Below are 14352 nucleotides of genomic sequence, written 5' to 3'. Positions count from 1 at the left end.
CTCCCCATGTTTGGGAAGTTCTCAGCCATTATTTCTTTAAATAAGCTTTCTGCCTCTTTCTTCCTCTCTTCTTCTGGGACTCCATTGATGTATAGATTGTTTCTCTTAATGATGTCCCATAAATCCTATAGGCTTTCTTCGTTCCCTTTCCTTTTTTTTTCTTTTTCTTCCTCTTACTGGGTAATTTCAAATGATCTGTCTTTGAGTTCACTGATTCTTCTGCTTGGTGCAATGTGCTATTGAAGCTCTCCATTAAATTCTTCCATTGTCATTGTATTCTTCAGCTCCAAAATTTCTTTTTGGTTCTTTTTTATGTTTTCTATTTCTTTGTTGAACTTCTCATTTTCTTCTTGTATTGTTTTCTTGATATCATTAAATTGTTTATTTGGGGCTGGCCCCATGGCTTAGCAGTTAAGTGTGTACACTCTGCTACTGGCGGCCTGGGTTCAGATCCTGGGAGCGCACCAACGCACTGCTTGTCTGGCCATGCTGATGCGGCGTCCCACATACAGCAACTAGAAGGATGTGCAACTACAACATACAACTATCTACTGGGGCTTTGGGGAGAAAAGGGGGAAAAAATAGAGGAGGATTGGCAATAGATGTTAGCTCATGGCTGGTCTTCCTCGGCAAAAAGAGGAGGATTGGCATGGATGTTAGCTCAGGGCTGATCTTCCTCACAAAAAAAGGAAAAAATTGTTTATTTGTGTTGTCTTGTAGCTCTCTGAGCATCTTTAGAATAATTATTTTGAATTCTTTGTCAGGCAATTCCTGTATTTCCATTTCTTTGGGGTCAGTTACTAGAAGTTTACTGGCCTCCTTTTGTGGTGTCATGTTTCCCTTATTTTTTACGACCCCCATAGCCTCACATAGATATCTGTGCATTTGAAGAAGCAGTCACCTCTTCCAGACTTTATGAAGTGACTTTGGTAAGGAAAGACCTTCACCCTCAGGTGGGGTACATTGGAGTGTGCTATGACCCTAGGTCTAGTGGTACAGGGCACCAAGGGCAGGGGTGTGTGGCAGCTTTGGGTCCAGAAGGGGCATGATGTCTTGTCAGCTCAGGCCACTGGGGTCCACAATATTGACAACTGCATAGTCCTTGACAAGGGGTGCCGGGTGTCCTCAGTGGCTACCAGGGCTGTGGGGTCCTCAGCAGTGCTTCCTGCTCTAGCAACTAGGGACCAAGGCAGGAAGTGGTGCTGGCTGGAGCCAGTTGTATGCTCACATTTGGCTGCAGGGACCAGCTGCAGGTGCCTTTGTAGTGGCAGAGGCCAGTAGCAGACACATGTAGTGGTGAAAGACAGGGCCAACAGCAAAGACGAGGGCCAACTATGGGTACACTAGCAGTGACAGAGATCCTGCCTACGAGCATGCACTCCTGTGGCTACAGGGTCTCACCATGGGTGCACACACAGCAGTGGGGGCCGGTGATGAGAGTTGGGATGGTGGCATGCAGGTGCACAGCTGGAATGGCTAGCTCTGAGTGCACACATGGCAGTGGAGATCAGTCATAGGGATCTAGGCAGCATCTTGCACTCACACAGCCGTGGAAGCTGGGGCTGGCTGCCAGTGCAGATCCTGGGCTCCAGCTGCTGGTGGGGAGACTGTGGGGTGAGACTCAGGTGGCTGGGCATTTGTTAACATGAAAACCTGTGGGGCAAAAACCAGTGAAATCTGCTGGTGTTTTGTAGCAGCTATACTGGCCCTTGGTTTCTTCAGTGGTGAAAGCTGCTGGGTCCTCAGCATAGCAAGTCACTAGGAACCATGGTCATTCCTGCTGCATGGCTGATACTGGTCTCTGCCCTTCTTCTTTGTTCATAGCCATCCCTAGACATCTCAGTTTTGCCAGTCTCTGGGTGGGATGAAACCAAAGCTGGCCCTTGATGCAGTGCCCCGAAAGGCTGGGGAAGATATCAATCACCCCACTGTCCCTCCCCTGCAAGGGGAATTCTTCCAGCTGAGGAGTTCCCTCTTGGCTCTGAGTGCTGCTGGCCTGGGAGATGCAGGCAGAATTAACTATTCGTCTTCCCCTTTCTGTGTGCTTATTCCCAGGTTTTTTTTCCACTGTGTTGCTGAAGTTTCTTAAGTGGACTCCTGGGCCCTCCCAGAACTGTTTTTATTCATGGGTAGCTATGTAATTGGTTTTTGTTTGTTTTTTTTTTAATTATTTTATTGAGGTCACATTGGTTGATAACATTGTGTAAATTTCCAGTGTACATTATCATATTTCAGCTTCTAATATAGACTGCATTGTGTTCACCACCAAGAGTTTAGTTTCCATCTGTCACCATACATATCTAGCCCTTTACCCCTTTCGCCCTCCCCACCCTTACCCTCTGGTAACCATCAATCTATTCTCCTTATCTATGTGTTTGATTATGTGATTGTTGATCTTAGTGGGAGGACAGAGGCTGGGGTCTCCTACGCCCCCATCTTGGTGACATCACTCTTGAATCTATCACATTTTTATAACCTCATGAAGAACATTAAGATTATAAAGCCTCTGAGAAATGTACAATAAAGAAAATAAATGTTGAACTCAATGTTTCCCAAACTTTTTGAACACAAAACACTCATTAATATCCCATAAAAATAATGTTCCTCAGAATACCAAGTGTTTCTGAGAGATTGTCAGCCTCAGCTGTTCAGACCCAGCTCCCCCTGGTCCTCAGGGGAGGAGAAGCAGGCCGCTTCCAGGCTGGAAGGTCCCTTCCCTCCTTGCTCTGGCGGAGTCCTACACTGATCCCTGGGCTGGATAGCATTAAACCTTTGCGGCTCTCAGGCTGCCTTATGAAGTACAGTATTTAAATATGCTCTGACTATAGCTCAATCATTTAGGGGCTCTCTTTCCGAGTTTTTGGTGTTAAAATAGTAGGAAGACTTTTTCTTTTTTATCTTCTTTCAAAATCTTGTCTGTATTCTCCAAGTCAAGCAATTTTTATTTTCTTCTTGGTATTCCCTTACTTCATCTTTGAACCTCTTTATTAAAATAAGGTTAGAATTCTTGGATGATCTGATCTAAATTTCACCGAAATCAGACAATAGCTTCTAAACACGGAAAGAATGTTTCCTCAGTTCTGTGCTGTTGATGATGTAATAGCTACAAACATGACACGCTTTTAAATTTAATTTCCTTTATATTTTCTCTCTCCTTTTCTTATGTCACCATTCAACAAGGCAATAAACAAGCCCAGATTCCTGGCATTTGCCCATTTCTGTGCTGTAAATACTCTCACCTTGGCCAATTTCAAGCTACCAATGCGATGTCACTGAGCACAGAGTTGGAAAGAGGATCCACACAGCACACCATTGTATTTCCAACATACAAATACAACAGATGTAAATAACCTCAAGAGTATAGTTTATGGTAAAATAATTAGGAAGTGGCAAGTTTTAAGTATTTATTACCTTTTAAATATAATTAATTGTAAATTTTAATTTTTAGTAATGGACATGTCTTACAACTGGCTCACAAAATTCCTGAAACTTTTACAATCAGCTGTTCCAAGCCAGGATAAGCTGGCTCCAGAACAACATAGTATTATTTCCAAAATTCCTATTGCTTGTTTGGGAGAACAAGCCATAGACAGACGAGCTCCGTGTTGCCTTTTGAGACTGGAGCTAGAAGAGGGGAAATGATATCCTCTGTGTGTCTTTCAGATGGGACGGTCAGTGAGCCAGACATGGTGGCCAACTTCTGCCCTGACCACAAGGCACCCATGGTGCTGTTCTTGGACCGTGTTTATGGCATCAAGGATCAGACTTTTCTGCTCCACTTGCTGGAGGTTGGATTTTTACCCGACTTAAGAGCCTCTGCCTCTCTAGATACAGTAAGTGACTAAAATAAGAAAAATTATTTTTCCCATCGTAAATTAGTAATATTGGATTTAGAAGCGAATATTTGCTATTCACTTACTGATTCCATATTAGTAGCTTGCTTTAAAGGGTGAGAAAACAGAGGTATCAAGAAGTGGAAGATCTTAATTTATGGGGCCAGAGACTTAGATGTAGGTAAACTTGACCTCAGATATTCAATCCAGCTCCCTCTATTGCAGAGTTTCTCAGCCTCGGCACTGTTTGTTGTGGGGGGCCATCCCGTGCACTGTCAGATGTTTAGCAGCATCCCTGGCCTCTACCCACTAGATACCAGTGGCACCACCCCCCTAACCCCCCAAGCAGCATTATAGGATAGAATACTCTTCCCACTCTCATTCCTTAAGTTACAAGCCCTGACCATCAGGAAGGAGAGTCTGAAGCTCAGGACATGACAAGGTCAGTATAAGAGGCCAAGTGCAAATCCAAGTTTGGAAATCAAGTGTGAGGCAGGGTAATCCAGCATCAACAGACATCAAGACAGGAGGCCCCAGGAGTTAAAGAGCTAGGTGCAGGTGCCCCAAGTCAGGACTAAGCAAAGAAACAGTGCACCAGGAGTCCTGGGTCCAAGGAGAAAAGATCAATTAGATCAGCTTAAGTCTAAAAAAAATCTTGCCAGTTTAGGGTTGTTTTTAGAGAACCAGAGGCATGTCTTCTTAATCAGTCATAAAGTTTCTCAAAGGCTCCACCTGGTGTCTAACGAGATAGAAGTCTTAGCTCTGGTGATGGATGATCAGCCAGCCAATTCCGTAACTAGGATGGATTCCATTTGAATGGGTTCCTTAGAAATGGATGGCGTTACCCAGAAATATACAGGAATACAAGCCCCAATCTGAATAGGAGCTCCATCCCTATCTGTGGCATGGAGATGAGAAATGGTTTATCCATGAAGGCGTTAGGGGCATATGATCCTTTTGGATAATTAAAGTAATGCTTCCACAGGTACTTTTGTTTTGAGCTTTCCTATAAATTCCTTGATTTAAAAAGTAATAATTTTTTTAACTTGCGGGACATTCCCAAGGTTCCTGATCAACACGTTCAGTTTTTTTATAGATCAAATAAACAGCAAGTGCTATTCTAGCATTTGGTGTTCAATCCACATGCTTGCCTAAGCACCATTTACAACAAAAGAAGTTTTATATTCAGTTCCTCAGCACACGCATTTTCATGCATTCTCTTTTGAAAAATTTTAAGCCACTGGAGTCAAAGCTCTGTTCTTCCTTATTTTAACAACTCCATCTTCTAAAGTGATAAATCTGAAAGATAAGCTATTTCTTTCAGTATGATTACTGAAGCTTCTAGAAGAAAAACTTTTGATAATTAAGAGGAACACCCAGAAATGTGTACAGTTCAAAGAAAACAGTTTATCAAATCATGAACTATAGAAAATGTGTTACAGATATAAGGCTATGATCATCATGAATAGATCCTATTTCATCTCTGTAGATCTCAAGGTTTCCTTTGAAGTTCTGCACTTTTCAAAGATGGTAGTTAAGCATGCTTTGGCTACATTTAGTGTCACTAAATGGACTTTGTCTAAATGAACGAGAAAGAACACTGTGAGTGAGAGTTACGGCAGAGTTTTAGAGAAGGTCCTAGGTTTCTATTCCTCGTACACTTTTTCCCATGCAGAGTTAGGTTCCCTTTAGTGACATCTCCCTCATATCATTTACCAGATGGCAAATTGCTCACCATGCTCATAAATTAGGTGCTGGGGGTCAGAGTTACATTTTCTCTCTGTAAAACTGTCACAAAACCAGTGAGTTGGAGAGCTTGCTTGGCCTATAACCATTTACTAATCTCAAAATCACAAGAGGACAACTTATGAGTCTCCATAAGGTGATAAAGAGAGTTAAACCAGAATAATTGTGTGGTAACTTACAAACATCAGGGATGTTGGGTTAGACTGGTCATCAGCTGGATTTAATAAGGGTTTAGCATTCTCCTTTGAGGGGAACAGATGTCTGTGGGTCATTTGGAATGAGTTAGGACCAGCCAGCCAGCCTTTGCTTTACTTCTCTGTATGTTTTCTTTTAACCTGACTTTTTTTTTTTTTTTCATTTAAAATGTAAAAGAGAAATAGGTGTGCTGACAAGGTGGAAAGTTGTTTGCTCTGTTGCTGTGAAACACGGAGATGTCTAAGCTTCCCGCCCTGCTAGATGGGAGCTCAGTGCACTGGGTGAGCTTGGCTCAGTCTTTCCCAGGGAGATTAACCAGCATCCCAATCCCCTTTCTTTAGGTTTCCCTGAGCACCACAGAGGCTGCGCTGGCACTAAACAGGTACATATGTTCTGCCGTGCTCCCACTCCTCACAAGATGCGCCCCCCTCTTTGCCGGAACAGAGCACTACACCTCTCTGATCGATTCTACACTACAGACGATATACAGGCTTTCCAAGGGACGTTCCCTCACCAAAGCTCAAAGGGACACCATAGAAGAATGTTTGCTTGCCATTTGCAAGTAAGTTCCCCTTCCATGTTCTTCACGTCAATGTATGCCTCCGTGTTGGCTGCATTTAATTGTGTAATCTAAAAACCGGTGCATCTAGTCTGAGGAAGCTTCCAGGACTTGGCTGTACACCAGCCCTCCCCCAAACGTCTCCTCTTAGGATGTGCTGGGTCTCCTATTTGCTGCAGGCTCTTTCTGATCACCTCTTCCTTGAGGCTCATCTCTTGCTATGGGGAAGTTGGGGGACACTGCTCAGGCTCCAGCCTTTAGTTTGGTGGGCCAGGAGATGAGATTGTCTTTCAGGCCTAAAGTATTCAGATTAAGAACTAATGCTTTAGTTCCTAAGATAGAGCCAGAAGTGGATTTTCCCTTTCTAAATGAGTGAACCTTTATAGCAGAGGCCAGACTCTAAAAGTGTGAATCAAAGCAACCCACCTCCAGGCCCCAAAAGGCCTGGGGGAAAGAAAAGAAGGAGTCTCCAGTCCCAGTGGGGAATTAAGGGAAATCATTTTTACCACTGCAGATGGGCATCAGATCCAACTGAGGACAAAGGGTAAAGTCACCCCAAGAATCTTGGGTCTCAGGAAACTATGTCAAGTTTGATGGGGTCAAAGGAAGAGGGCTCTTCCCATGGCAGGTCTCAGCAGTGCATCCAGGACCAGGATCTGCTGTTTCAAACCAGTGGTTTTCCACCCCAGCTGCATGTTAGAATCACCTAGGGAGCTACTACATTGATGCCCCAGTGTCCAGGCCATGCCTCAGCCCCAAAAATCAAAACTTATGGGGATGGGACCTGGGCCTCTAGCTTTTGAAGCTCCCCAGTTGATTCCAATATGAAGCCAAGATTGAAACCACTGCTTTAGATTGTCCTGGAAACAGGACCAGCAGGCATCCCCTTTAGTAGCCAGCTGGGCATCGTTCTGATTCATGTTGAATGGGCTGTTTTCTAATCGCACAAGAGATGACTATGCAGTGAGGGGCTAGGGCTACCTAGGAAAAAGCAATTGATCGGTCCTTTTAGAACATCAAGCTAAAAGGCAGTCTCAAATTTATATTTCAGATATAACAATGGTCCTTCATTTAAAATGCTGTATTAAAATTGATCTGTATCTGCCGTCTTTCTGTCTTCTAGGGACTACAGGCCTCAACTACCTTAGGGGACAAGCTGTGTCTTTGCCCAGTACTATTTGCCTAGGGTGTGGAGTGGAGGGTGGGAGAGGGCCTCCACTCAGGCCCCATAAAAGGGGTTTCTCTCTGAGATCCTCTATCAAAATCAGGCCCTATACTCTGACCCTACTTCATTAATTCTAATATTACTATAACTGGCAGAGAATTAAGCTCATTAGGATGTTGTTGGTCTTGGAAGAGAGACATAGCTTGGTAAACACACTTACAGAACTCTATGAATTAAGATAACTAGGATTTCCATTCTGTCACTTCAAAAGAAAAAGCAACGGCCCCATTACTTGGTGTATGTGGGCTTCTACTTTTCTTCTCAGTGGTGGCAAAGGGAATAAGTAATGGGTTTACACGCAAAAAAAAATCCTTCCCATCAGCAAATACAGAATCATAATTGGCTGTAACTGCATCAATAGAGCTGCACATCTTGTTCTACCTCTGCTAGATCTGAACTCAGCAGGTATCTTAGGGACCGAACCAACCAAGGAATCCTGTCTCCCGACATACACTATTTCCTAGTAAAAAGGTCATGGTGAGACTGATCTTAGCTGCAAATGTCTTTAAAGAATCAGATCTTCAGAAAATTAGAATTTTACATCAAACCAAAAATATAGCTCACGGCCCCAATACTATACACTTAGGGGCCTCCACACTCCTCCTCTTGGCCTGTTTGAGCTCTAGATAGAGCAGACAAACTGACACTGAACTAGATTTTTCATTATTTTTAGTAAGTCAGGAATTAATAGAGTTAAAGATTGATTGCATTCCTTAATTTTATTTGTTAGGCAATCTAAGCTGATATTGTTAATTAGCTAAACGATGTGAAAAATTGAGGAATTTTACACTATAATTACTACATTCAGAGACAAGGCCATTTACTTGCTGTGTATTTTGATTGACCTTTTCACTTTGTGGCCTTTTATCACAAGGCCAGCTCTAGGCAAAGTTGCGAAACTGATGAGTCTTGTTGTCCATCTCCATTCAGGTCTACCCTCCCTGTTGTAGATGCCGCCATGGCTGTCTTTCCTGGCATTCCAACTTTTAACTTCAGAGTTATGAACTTTGTCTCCATGGCTCCTTAGGCATCTGTGGAAGGAATACAGAGGTTCATAAAGTGAACTTACAGGCCAAATTGTGTGTACTATGTGCACTTTTCTCTGGAGAGAATCCAGAGGTTCCACTAGGTTTTTAAAAGGTCTGGTAATCTAAAAATGAAGGCTAAATCATGCTGTTTCTGTCTACTTTCTCTATCTCAGAATTGCATCAAATACAAGGCCATGAATTCTTTGATAATTTGATGAATTGTTCTCTAATTAGTGAATTTTCCTTTTAAAGGAGTTTTTTGAGGACAGAGCTTAACCCAAAGAAATGACTCCAACAATGAGAATTTCAAGGATTGGATGGTAACTCAGAGGGCCTTAACGTTCCCTTCAGATCACGCCAGTAGGTGGCCTCAGATTCCCTCTGTGCAGCTGGTCAGCTCCAGCTTCTGCCTTTGCAGAGTTCAAGGGGACGGTCGGTCCTTAGAGATGACTGTAAAATCACCTGCACCCTCTTTCTGTTGTATTCTTTGCACGTAATCACTGGTGTATTTTGAGTGTGCATAGATCCTAGAACATATGGTCACATGGTGATTGGAATTTAACCTTAGGTATCTTGATTCATTACCCACACGTCCCTCTTTCTGTATTTTAACTATACTCAGTTCTTAAAGTGTTTTACCATTGACTGGTTTACCCAACATCTCATGTTTCAGGAGCTAATAGTTTTGAGGCTTAGCTCTAATGTATGGTTATGGCCGAATGTTTCTTTCATTCTTTCTTCCTTTATTATTTTCTTTCCTATTTTTTTTTTCATTCTATCCTTCTGTTTTTCTCATTCCACACGGCAGTCACTTGAGGCCTTCCATGTTACAGCAACTCCTGCGACGTCTTGTTTTTGATGTGCCTCAACTCAACGAGTACTGCAAAATGCCTCTTAAGGTAAACCTCTCCGTTGTTACAGAAACACAGCCCGTGGCACAGCAAACTTGCCTTGTCAAACACGACGTCTTCACAATTTGGGGAGCAAAATCCATGTAAAATGGGTTTTACTCCTTTAAGTTGAGCGCTAACAAGCTACAACCCACAAAATCAAACCCCTTCTTGAGTGTCCAGCTTGAAGAGGTTAGATCTGCTAGATTCATTGACTGCTCCGATTTTCCTTAATGACTTTCCACTTACTACTTGTTGTTTAGCAGAGGTCAGTGAGGGACTTGGATTTTGTGCTTTCCCACCCTAATTAGGTTTTCAGAATGTTTTCAATCTCAAAAAGCTTTGAAGGCCCTGTGATTATTCATTTAAGTGCAGAAACTAAGATGGCCCCTTTCTATTTCATACTGTTTTGTGCTTTTTCCTTATTTTGTAACAGATCCTCTTTTTTGTTTTTTATTTCTTTTCTCTTTATTAATGAAAAGTCAGGCCACAGAGCCCTCTCTTTTTTGGTTGCCTTGTTCCTGGTTTTCTCATAAATTACAAACTTGAATCACTAGCACTGGGTGGGAGGACCCCAGAATGAGCCGCCCACCCCGGAGGGCAGTGTTTTTATCTTTTACCTCTGAGGCACCTGCCATATTTGCACATTCAAAAGTGTCAGCAACGGCCAGCCACCCCTGAAAATTCTGTCTGGTGATTTTAACAGAACTTTTCCTTTGTTTCAGAAATAGTCCAAGTAAAGATTTCAAGAAGCCTTTTACAGAGATAAACAGAATTCCCAGAAGTCTATAGTTCAATCCTCTTTCTCCACACCAGGCAGAAGACAGCTTATGTGCTGTCAGAGATCCCATAGCCCTCCAAGGGCCCATTCTTCTCTCTAACCCTTACAGTCCCAGTTTTAATCCACAAAAGTGCTTTAGCTGAAAACCACGGTTTTCAGAGTTCAGCTTGGCCTTGCTTCCTCAGCCGGCTTGTGCTGTCAGCTGGATTCTGGCTCCCAAAGAGGCATCATCGATAGCACTCAATAAGCTCCCTTTTACCTCTCACATCTGCGGGATTTTTTTTGGAGGGTGGGGATCCCACCTACTGGGATGGGAACATTGGCAGTGTACTTCTGCCCTCTACTGGCCATATGTGGAACTGCTATAACATGGCTGGGCCATCAGAAGGCTCGGATGAAAGTCAAGGAAGCCATGGATAGTGATGAATAAGAGAAAAATCTTCAGACCCACAACATACTCCCCACCTTCCCCTCCCCATATCAGCATTAGCCAAGATCTTCCAGATTTATAAGCAAAGGTCTCAGAAGAAATTCTTCCACCCCTAACTGGCTGGAACAGCACACAGTGACTACTTTCAGAGGGTAGCATTTTCTCATTTGGAGTAGAAACAGTTCCTCTCATTTCTCAGTAACTGCTAGGGGCACATTAGGAGGCACAAGAATTAATCAGGCAGGTTCAGTTCAGGCTGGAGCTCATTAGCACGAAAGCAGACCTTTCCCGGTGGTGTTTGAGGGTCTCTCTGTAGATAACCCAACTGTTTCAAATGTTGGTTTCACTCTCATGATGGCTGCTTGCTGTTTTGTTCTCTCCTGCATGTTGTTGACGCCCATGGATCTTCTCTACCCCACCCCACTGGTGCAATCCTGTTCTGAACCTCCCAGCTGCTGATGAATCACTATGAGCAGTGCTGGAAGTATTACTGTCTGCCGTCAGGCTGGGGGAGCTACGGCCTAGCTGTGGAGGAAGAGCTGCACCTGACGGAGAAGCTCTTCTGGGGGATCTTTGACTCCCTCTCCCATAAGGTAATGGCAGTGCTTCCGGAAAAAAAAGAGGACCTCAATGACCCAAACACCTACGAATAATCACTAATATCTCTTCAGCCTTTACCATGTGCTAGGAACTGTGCCAAGCACTTCACAAGCATTTTACATTCGTCCTTACCCCAGCTGTCTGAAATAGGAACTATCCTGATCCTCATTTTACAGGCGAGGAAAGTCTCAGAGCAGCTGAGTAACTTGCCAGACCACAGAGCTAATACACAGGACAGCAGCTTCCCGAGTCAATTACAGAAACATTTCCTGGTTTCAGTCTTGATGTCTTACCCCACCCCCATTCCCTTCCCCCTGATGCTGTATGGCCCCTGTTAGCCAGCCTTTACCAGGTTCAAGCCTAGAGGAGAAGTCCTGATCCACTGTGATGTTGGGACGTGGGATTATAGAAGACCTTACGTCATTCTGGGAGAGTTCTCCACAGCCACTTGGAGGAGGAGGTTGAGGAGATCTGAGGGCCTCTGAACACCAAGGCTTGCTGTACCATCTAACTGAAATACCACTCTGACTCTCAGACTTGCCTCCACTTCCCTTAACCCAGTTTTAGACTTTTGAGGTCACCTGCTTTAAAGGTAGACAATGAGTAGGTCTGGTTTTCTTACTGAAGTCTGGAGCATGTGTGTAGCTGTATCTGTTGTTCACCAGCACTTAAATTTTCTTGACTCCTATATTCCTATATAATATAAGCAGAGAAAAAGCTGTCCCTAACCTCATGTTATTTGACTGAAATTCCTCCCTGGCTGGGTTCAAGAAAGAACGGATGTGATACTGATCATTCTGCTGATGATATCGACATATGACCCATAACAGCTACTGAGGGCCTAGCAGAGCTTCTGATGCCCTCTCTAGTCTCAGGTTGGGCCAATTTCTATAACCATCTGTGACAGATAAGTTTGTAGACTTTTCTGGCCTAGCAAGAACCCCTTTAACCCTTAGATATTCTTGCAATTAACTATTTGGAAGATATTGATTTAAACCTTGATTTAAGGTTTTCAACTTAAAGCAAATGGTGACTTGAGGGCTTTATAGATTGCCACTTCACCCTCAAGGATACCTCAGTTTCCAGCAGAAAGTATTACATGTTCTCCATTTTGGTTAACCTGAGCAAATGCATGCATTTTATTTTTTTCAGCTAATGGGTGAATGGTTCTGCCTGGTGGTCATGGTTCTGGTTTCTGTACTAAAGTGGTCTTTGTTCTTTCTTGCAGAAGTATGACCCAGATCTTTTCCGAATGGCCCTGCCTTGTCTTAGTGCTATAGCAGGGGCCTTGCCACCAGATTATTTAGATACCAGGATCTCAGCGACACTGGAGAAACAGATCTCTGTGGATGCAGATGGCAACTTTGACCCCAAACCTATCAACACCGTGAAGTGAGTCCAGAATCATCTCTAAACTGCTCCTGTATTTTGCCCAGTGGCTGGTGTTTCTCTTGCAGAAGGTAGCAAGAAATTTAAGCTTCCCTTCCTTCCCTCCTGCCAACACTGTTCATCATTTCCCTTGACACTACAAGTCACATCAGGCACTGGATTTTGTCCTCAACTTCTGAACGCTTAATCCATCTGTATCTGATTATATACTGTATTATTATATTCTAGGCTTTCTTTTCTGAAAGGTGGGGTTGGTTTATTTATTATAAGAGATGGATGCTCTCCACAAATAAATGTCGCCTGAGGCATTGCAAGAACCACCCTGACAAATGATGCAATTAATTTATTAATGAGTTTTTTGACAAAATCTTCGCTCTTTGTGAATTAGGCCTGTACAGTTCTAATAGCGTCATACATCAAAACAACCCCATAAATAACACTCAGCTGAGCTCCGGCAAAGCCTCAGCGTGTGGCAGAACAGCATCAGCAGGGCTGGCCCAGTGGTGTAGTGGTTAAGTTCGCACGCTCTGCTTCGGCGGCTGGGGGTCATAGGTTCAGATCCCAGGTACAGACCTATGCACCACTTATCAAGCCATGCGGTGGTGCCATCCCCTATACAAAATAGAGGAAGATTGGCACAGATGTTAGCTCAGGGATGATCTTCCTCACCAAAAAAAAAAAGAAAAGAACAGCATAGGCTCCTTATTTGAGAGGCTGGACCTGCTCTTTGCCATGCCAAGAAATGGAACTTTGGAATAACCTACAATAGCACCTTTTAATTTCTTCCTCTGATTCTCCAGCAATCCTCACTGGTGAAGATTGGGCCATGGGCAAAATATTGGACAACATGTGCTCAATTTTGGCTTGTAGCAGTTCTGCCCCAGTTATGATCATGTGTCACAGGTCACACAGTTTTCATCTCCAGGTGCGTTTTAAAGGAAGAGCTCCAAAACTGCCTTAGAATGAGCAGGGAAAGCCAGACATCCTCTGTGAGCCCCTTGGACTTGTGCTCTGTGGCAGTAGTTCTCATATGAGAAGCATAGCCTGAGTCCTCCCCAGGGGCTGTCAGCTTTGGTAAGGTATAAAATTCATCTCTGGGAAAATTAAGTACACATTCCATCAGATGGAGCCTTGAGCTGAGTGGATGGTGGGAAAGAGAATTGAACCCGCTGTAAGGAAGGAGTAAGAGGCTGGGGCCAAAGAGAAGGCAGGTGCTGACTTTGGAGAATGTCACCCTATGAAAGGATAAGTGTGCTGCAGGATGACAAATGGTGTAATAACTTGAATGCTTTTATAAACATTATGAGACAGGGCTGTCCTCTAGCAATTGTGTGCTGATGATGAGTGGCTCCATGTTCTTTGAGAGTTCTGATATCTTCACTATACCTTTGACATCAGTATGGCTCTTCAAGTGATGTGAGTAATGGGGACAGACTCTGGCTAACTTAAGCAGAAAAGGATACGGGGTCATTTTTAACACCTAGTGAGAGGCTGACTAACCAGGCCTCAGCAGAGAGGAATCAAGGCAGAGCGACCGAATGGACAATCTCAATGTGTCCCCATTGGATGAATCACTTGAAGCATTTGCTGCCCTGGTCTTACCCGATTCAAGATTCAAATTCCAGGGAGAGTGAGTCTGATTGGCCATTCAGATGCCCATTCCCGATGAGCCTGTG

At 43.6% G+C, this 14352-nt stretch overlaps 1 protein-coding gene across 1 annotated transcript in view; it reads left to right on the top strand.

Moving 5' to 3' along the window:
- RYR3 (ryanodine receptor 3) overlaps window positions 1–14352 on the top strand; it is a 345772-nt gene that overhangs the window by 228674 nt on the left and 102746 nt on the right. Inside the window, exons 47-51 of the mRNA XM_058540531.1 lie at window positions 3664–3833; window positions 6116–6336; window positions 9395–9485; window positions 11140–11280; window positions 12516–12679. Coding sequence (XP_058396514.1) covers window positions 3664–3833; window positions 6116–6336; window positions 9395–9485; window positions 11140–11280; window positions 12516–12679 — 787 coding nt within the window. The remainder of the gene's footprint in view (window positions 1–3663; window positions 3834–6115; window positions 6337–9394; window positions 9486–11139; window positions 11281–12515; window positions 12680–14352) is intronic.

The sequence above is a fragment of the Diceros bicornis genome, chromosome 5, assembly GCF_020826845.1.
Source record: "Diceros bicornis minor isolate mBicDic1 chromosome 5, mDicBic1.mat.cur, whole genome shotgun sequence".
In the NCBI taxonomy this organism is placed as follows: Eukaryota; Metazoa; Chordata; class Mammalia; order Perissodactyla; family Rhinocerotidae; genus Diceros; species Diceros bicornis.
This window is presented reverse-complemented; position numbering and strand designations above follow the sequence as displayed.